The 8,163-nt window shown below is 35.2% G+C and overlaps 1 protein-coding gene across 1 annotated transcript; it reads right to left on the bottom strand.

Moving 5' to 3' along the window:
• Window positions 1–293: 293 nt before the first annotated feature.
• On the bottom strand, window positions 294–2,400 carry LOC147509182 (uncharacterized). Its single transcript, XM_086601484.1, has 3 exons — window positions 2,247–2,400; window positions 2,128–2,165; window positions 294–522 (listed from the first exon to the last, which is right to left on the bottom strand). Exons 1-3 carry the CDS (start codon window positions 2,314–2,316, stop codon window positions 409–411), a joined length of 222 nt encoding a protein of 73 aa, XP_086457610.1. The 5' UTR covers window positions 2,317–2,400; the 3' UTR covers window positions 294–408.
• Between the last annotated feature and the right edge of the window lie 5,763 nt (window positions 2,401–8,163).

The raw sequence follows: 8,163 nt of genomic DNA, 5'->3' as shown, positions 1-8,163 counted from the left end.
TGGTCTCAGAAAATTGTTGTAACCGAGTATCTGAGTCTTGTTGCATATTTTGTTACGAACATTCAAAAAAAATGCATCCCTTGGAGACAACGCATTCCCATCCAGCAAAAAAGAAGAAGAACGCATCCCTTAAGTTTAATGTCAAATCATTTACAGCCACATAAGTGGTGGGAATCAGGTTTTGTGCAATTTCTTCATTAATCCTAGTGCTAAAGAAAAAGAAGTATAATTTGTAAAGAGCATAATTATCTTGAGACAAATAGACAATACAAATTACTGATAAGACACAATCATAAACAAATGTCTTCCTTGAGATAAGTTGAGCCTTCAGATTGTTATATTGTGACAAACATTCTCACCAAACAAAAATTATTATTTGGTACAGACCCTATCCTAACTAAAGGAAAACTAATATGACTTCCCACAATGTATTAAGCTCCCAGCTCCCAAGAAAAGGCCAAAAACGGCGGCAGTGCCAACTGTGGTCTGCCCGATGTATCTAATCTTCAGCAATCCTGGAACCTGCAGAGTTTCCGATCAACAATTAACAGAAATACCTTTCTGCTGATTATAGAAAATGAATTGACCGCAAAAAAAAAACGAACTATAAATGATGCGGATTCTAATAGGTTATTTTGTATGTATTAAACTTAATATCAATATGGTAATAAGACACTACCACGCGTTAAGGTTGATTTTAACACAAAATCCTAATTCGATTGCAATTTAATCCAATCTCACCATGCGAGCACTATCCAACAATTGCGACAGTGAAGAAACAAAATTTTGTATGCCTTAATACAAATGAGAGCGAACTAGAGAAGATTCTTGAAAACAGAGAATGATGAAATTCCTGATAAAAATCCTTATTATAATATGGAGATAATAACTAGGTCTAGCTCATACAGGCCTTACACGAATATGTAGAGCATCTTCAGACTCAATTGCAAGAGGAGGAATAGAGTAAACATCAGTGTCGGGTAACTGATAGGTCTTTTCCACCATTTGCAATCAAGAACTGATAGACTGACCCTGGACTGTGATAATTATCCCAAAAAATTTATAGGAGACGATGGGATTACATCAAGATTATCAGGGAGATTTGCACAGAGAGCTTTGTTAAGTAAAGCCTAAACAAAGCTTTTGTGGCTAATATCTCTAAATATAAAGGAGCTGGCAGTAGGATTTTTATTTACTAATAAAAGTGTATATCTAAACTTTTACCCTCTAAGTTGAGATAATGGACTCATAGGATGGTCTAGCTTGAGTAAGAGGCATTTTTGCTTCCAAGGCAAATTTCAGAGGGTATTAACTGCAAATAAATGTGAGCCACATAAAAAAAATAAAAACCCAGATTTTTTGGTGCCATAACAGAATGCATATCTAAAATGGTACCCTTGCGCTTGCAAAAGTTAGCTATCATAGTAATAACTCTCAAAGTTGGCACACATACACACCACAGACACACCTATAAAATACACTCAGGGAATTTTGACTTCTATATGCTAGATGGAGAATGCAATATTTGATAAGCTATAATCCATTTGAGAAGACAATCTATAGATAGATTTAACTGATTAGATACCATTGTCACCGCATCCTTAAACTCATAGATCAACCTCTACGATGAAACCCAGTAACAATGTTCTAACAATTTTGAAATACTTCAAACCTATACGGAAGGCAAACTGGCATGCAACAATCACACAATGGAGCTTATATAAACTATGAAGGGACCATGCATTAGGAAAGGGGAGAGAAAAACCCTAGCTATAATCCTTTCGTAACATAACTCTATGCTTCTCACGAGCTTGGTTTGTACCAAACCAAAAACTAATCAATAATATGATAATAATCCTGAAGACATAACGCTGCATAAAAAAGATTGACCCAAAATCCAATATATTCAACTAATTACACACTCCAACTAGTTACAAGCTCTTATTAAGCTTCAATTAACCAAACAAAGCAAACTATTACATCTCAACACATGAACCATAAAACATCATCATCATCATCATGTGATAATATATATATATATATATATATTTGAGTATGCATTTAGTAAGCTGTAATATAAATGTTACAAAAAATAAAAAAAAAAAATAAAAAATAAAAAAAAAAAACCTTGATTTTAATAGCTTCATAAGTCCCATAAACAGCACCTGTCAACCAAAAAATGTTTCACTACTAAAACAAGTATAATCACAAAAACAGAGATTGACCCCAAAAAAATAAAATTATACCTACAGCACCACCAAGCGCACCACCAACTGCAACACCTGTACCGACACGTTTCAAGCAATCATTCGCCATCACTCTTTCTTCTTATTTTTATTCTACTTAATTTACGCGAGGGACAGACAACAACGTTCAACTTTATTTAAAAGCGAACATAACTTTGTTTATAAGTACGGCACTCGGCACTCCCCTACAAGCCCAGCAGAGAAGCCCATCCAAATTGCAACGGAAGTCCAGTCCCAAAAAAGCCTAGTCGTGCACTTGTTGACAACCATAAGCGCCGACCATTGATGCTTCACGTCATAAACAAAAGCCAAAATATCCAAAGGTTAGGGATTGAACACCACCTTTGTTTGTTGTATAGATATATAGTACAAGTCTATAGGACACACTTTTTAGTGAGTAACTCACAAAGACAAATTTTAAAAATTAGTAACTCACGAACCCACGATTTCAAATTTAGTAATCCTTGAGGACAAAATAAGTTGGCCCGGCCATTTTATTTCTTTTAAATGCCAGTTATACCCTTTCGTGAAAATAACCCTCAAGGACAAATGGCCTGGATTTAAAATAAATATTTTTCAATTCTACCCTTTCTGTCATACCTTCTGCTGGTGTATGAACAATGATTGTTCATATCCAAATAAGTGAATGTACCTTATACAATATATTGATGTATGAACATTGAATGTTCATACCCAAAGTATTATGAACATTGAATGTTCATAGTGAACATTGAATGTTCATACCAAAAGAACTATGAACATTGAATGTTCATAGTCAACATTGAATGTTCATAGTCAAAGGACCAAAGACTATGAACATCGAATGTTCATACCCAAAGGATTATAAACATTGAATGTTCATACCCAATCAATGTTCATACCCAAGGACTAAGAACATTGAATGTTCATATCCAAGGATTATGAATATCGAATGTTCATACCTAAAAGACTATGAACATTGAATATTCACACCCAATCAATATTCATACCCAAGGACTGTGAACATTGAATGTTCATACTCAAAGGACTATAAACATTGAATGTTCATATCCAAGGACTATGAACATCGAATGTTCGTACCCAAAGGACTATGAACATTGAATATTCATACCCAATCAATGTTCATACCAAGGACTATGAACATTGAATGTTCATATCCAAGGACTATGAACATCAAATGTTCATATCTAAAGGACTATGACCATTGAATGTTCATACCCAATCAATATTCATACCTAAAAGATATGAACATTTGATGTTCATACCCAATCAATATTCATACCCAAGGACTGTGAACATTGAATGTTCATACTCAAAGGACTATAAACATTGAATGTTCATATCCAAGGACTATGAACATCGAATGTTCGTACCCAAAGAACTATGACCATTGAATGTTCATACCCAATCAATATTCATACTCAAGGACTGTGAACATTGAATGTTCATATCCAAAGAACTATGAACATTGAATGTTCATTATGAACATATTCAATGTTCATACCCAAAGAACTATGAACTATGAACATTGAATATGCATACCCAAAGACTATGAACATTCAATGTTCATACTAAATACACCAGGTCATTTCGTCTGGGTCGAGCCGTTAATTATTTCGCATCAGGGGTATACTTGACATTTCATCTACCCAATCTATTTTTTATTTCGCATCAAGGGTATACTTGAACTTTTATCTACACGGTCCTTGAGAGTTACAAAAATAAAAAGGTGTCCTTGAGAGTTACTTTTTCGGCATTTTTGTCCTTGAGAGTCACTACCTGTATATAGTAATATAGATAGCATTTCCAATTGTTTCTCGCACCCAATTGTTTGTCTGGAAGTTGTACATGGGTGCCTTGCTTACTGGAGATGTTCTAAAACAAAGAACAAATGTAGGGGATTTCATATGCCCTCTCTACTTTGAAAAGGAGGAAACCCCCTTACACTTATTCTTTAAATGCAACTGGATGAGAGGAACTTGGTTAGCATCAAACCTTGGTATAAGGACTGATGATAACATGTTGTTTGGAGTTCGGGAGTGGGTTGATGAGTTCTTGCAGGGAAGCAATAGCCAAGATCAAGGGCTAGCAAAAAAAAATGCATCCTAGCTTGCCTTATCTTGCAAGGAGTTTGGGAGCTCAGAAATGACATTATATTTAATGGGAAACTTGCAGATAGGAATTGCCTTCTACGGAGGACTAATGTGCTCTAGAACAGATGCTTGAAAGCCTATGCTACTAAACCTAGGGAAGTGGGCTTTCAAGCTGACTCACAAAGCATAACATAAGCTTCTAACTCTCTCTCCATGTTTCCCATTATCCATAATGAATGTGTTGTAATTCGTTTCGATGCTGCTTTTCACAGGGACAAAGGTTTAGCTAGAGCAGGAGTGATGGCATGGGATAGTATTGGGAATCCAATAGGAGCTAACTTCAGGAGATTTAAAGCGAAGGATCAAGAAGAAGCCGAACTAGTAGCTGCGGAGATGGCAGTTAGACTTGCTCAGAGTAAAGGATTTGCTCACATTTTAATTTGGTGGAGGGAGATAGTAGGAATGTTATTTAAACTCTGCAATCCACTACTGAAGATGTTTTGTAGAATGGAGACTGCTGCCTATTAGGGACAACATTTTGGTGATAGCTAGGAGCTTTTTATCTTGTAATTTTAATTGGATAAGTAGAAACTATAATGCAGAGGCACATGAGCTTGCTCAGTGGGCTCTCCACAAACATTTCAGGGATCCTCTACCACTTGGTATGGTGGATTTGAACATTGTACCTGGTTTTAGCTAAGTAATATATAATATATGTGGTTTACCGAAAAAAAAAAAGATAGCCTTTCTCAATCTGTTGACCAACCATTCTCAACCTGTTGACCAACCATAATGTATTGTCGGGGCCAAATCTATCCATATTGGACCCATCCCAAAGGCGCAAACCATAATATATTGTCAGGGCCCCAAATCTATCCATATTAGACCTATCCCAAAGGCCCAAACCATAATGTATTGTCGGGATTCTCAAAATTTTAATACATATCGAGATATTACTGGTCCTGAAAAGTGAAAACCAAACAAGTTCTTGGGAGGGCTGGAGGTATCCTTAGGTCTTTAATTAACGGGATAAAATATTTTAAAAAAAAATTAAAAATCAGAGTATTGTATCGATGCCACATGTGAGTCGTTATTTAAACTAGTTTGATGCACACACACATCTAAAATCACTTAAATTTAATGATAAATAGAGAGGCAAAAAGAAAATCATATCAGAGCAAAACAATCATTAAATTAAAACAATTAGGGGCAAAATCATTGCAACATAAAAAAAAATATTGCAGTACTGTAGGTGGGAGCCAGAATTTTTAAAGTAATTAAGATAGTGAGGTCACAATAGTTGTCCAATTGGAAACGTTTTTAGGCTCGAGACTTGTTATCTCATCTAAAACGTGCACATACTTGAAGTAGTTGTCTCAAAATCTTGCTAACTTTGTGGACTTTTGCCATACTGAGCCACGAAACTAATAAAAAAAAAATATTAATCCCATCTCAGTGGGTCCTACCTCAAAATCCTCTTTTCTCTGCTTTGCGAATCTAAAACTTGGATTAATCTCTAACGATCACACGAAACCCTAAAAAAATACCCAAAACCCAATTATGCAAAATTCTTCCATAACAGAAGAAAAATCTATACAGCAAAACCACAAGCTATGTGGATTTTTACGCATCGTTCTCTCATCAAATTCTCTTCATAACAACAAGAACGTTTCACAATCCTTACCCTTCGGTACTTTCTGTTACTTAAACAACACTGATGACTTAGCATTTCGAACAGAAGAAAATGTAGTCCTCGATCTCTATGATTCATAACAACAAAAATGATCATTTGGAATTTGAGGAAGGTACTACTAGTGAGGTTTTAGGTACAAGTTTAGGGAAGAAGAAGGTTTTGGAAAGTGTGATTTCGAAGAAGAAGAAGAGGGGGAGATATGGAGTGGTTGATGAGAAAATGAGTGTGGTGTAACAACTATGGGATTTGAAAATGAACAAGTTTATTGAGATTGTTGCTAGACTTGTTTCTATTTCGAGTCGTGGTGATTGGAATGGGAATGGGAGATTTGTTTTGTTGGTTGATGTTTATTTGTCGCTTGCTTTGTGGAGTGGGTGGTAGTTTCCTAAATCCAAGGCGGTGGCTGCTTCGTTGTTTAGGCATTTGAGGTATTGTTTTTTTTTTTTTTTTCATTCTATAGTTGCATTATTCAAGAGTATATATTCCATGGGTGACTTTATTTGATGGATTTTAAGTAGTATCATGGAGTTGTATCTGTGTTAATAAATATTTTCGTAGTCTTTTTGGGTATAGAAGAAACTAACCCTAATTTGAAATGGTATGCACAAGTCCCCGTGTGTTAGACTTAAATTTTTTTCCATCAGGTCCATGTTACTTAGATGGTATCTTAAGGTGTGGAAACCATAAATTTAAGTACCATAAGTACGTGTATGCAAGTTTATAAAGCAGTAAGATCTTACATCTTGACGTTATGAAATATTAAAAATATGGATCAGCAGATCAAATTATTTTTCTTTGGTATTTTCATTCCAATACCAAAGTTTGACACATTATCCAACATAGAGAACTCGGCCCCCACCCTACCCCCTTCCTTATGGTATGAGACTATAATATTATGTCCGCTCATTAGATACTTGGTCAAGTCTGCCCTCCTTACACCAATGAGTAATGTGTATATGCAGTTGCAACTGGGATCAGAGAAAAGTGATATTGTCTAACAGTAAAAAATATTTTAAATTGATGCATGAAGATGATCAGAGCATATGGAACCATTCTGATCGTCACGTTCTTGAATGTAAAATGCATCACAGTGTGACTGGATCTTGTAAGAAGAGGCTATTTGAGCTTCATGAAAATTTTAAGAGTTTACCTAGTGTTGTGAAGGAGGGGAAATTCCTTTCGACAAAAATAAGACAAGAGGGCCTCTCTCTTAGTTCTCGTCATTTGCTCAGGGCAAACCTGATCTTATATCCTATCACAACATGGTAGCAACCGGCCAAATTTGGGGACCTAGTTCTAGAATTCAATACTTTAGTAGCGCTCGTGACTCTTTTGTGAGATTAGATTTCCATCTTTGAACAACAGGTGCAAGGTTAAGCTAGGAGTTGAAAAATACTCTCAGAGATAAGGTATTTGTTCAACTCCTCATGCTAACAGGATGTTCTCAGAGATGAGCTCATCATGTTAAGGATCACGAATCAAAACTCGCCTTTGATTTGTCTATAAATCAAATGAGACATTAGAGATGCAAAACAAGTTGTAAGTAGTATGGGAGTAATCTACATGAGTGGATTTAACTCTCCACATTTCTCTTTCTATCTTAATTCTTCTTGTAATTGTTTAAAAGTTAAGTTTACGTAATTTGTAAGTTAAGGTAAAAAGAATCCAAGTGTAACGTAAAAACTTCCAACAAAATCCTTCTTTCATTTAAGTTCTCTCTTGAGTAGTTTAACAAAGGTGTGAACAAGTGCTCTAATGTTTAGGCATGAGACGATTCCCTTACTTGAACTAAATTTCAACACGAATCAAGAGTAAGGCACTTGACATAAGTGTGAGTTAGAGTAACATCAATTTACACTTATCACTGATCCTTAAACCGCCCTTAGAAAAATGGAGATTACGTACTTTTAAGGGTTGGTCTATGTGGAATCTATTGCCCTATTTTTGCTTTGTAGAAAATCACATAACTATTGTTGTACAGAGAATCTTTTATTATGAGAACGGGGAAAAACAACTATTTTGAAAAAGAAATGTAAAATAAAGAAAAAGAAATTGGTATACTTGCTCCATAAGATCACCTTTACTCAAACTAAAAGTAAAAAATGTTTTACAAAAAATATGTGAGATATAC

This window comes from Coptis chinensis, chromosome 3 (genome assembly GCF_015680905.1).
Source record: "Coptis chinensis isolate HL-2020 chromosome 3, ASM1568090v1, whole genome shotgun sequence".
In the NCBI taxonomy this organism is placed as follows: domain Eukaryota; kingdom Viridiplantae; phylum Streptophyta; class Magnoliopsida; order Ranunculales; family Ranunculaceae; genus Coptis; species Coptis chinensis.
This window is presented reverse-complemented; position numbering and strand designations above follow the sequence as displayed.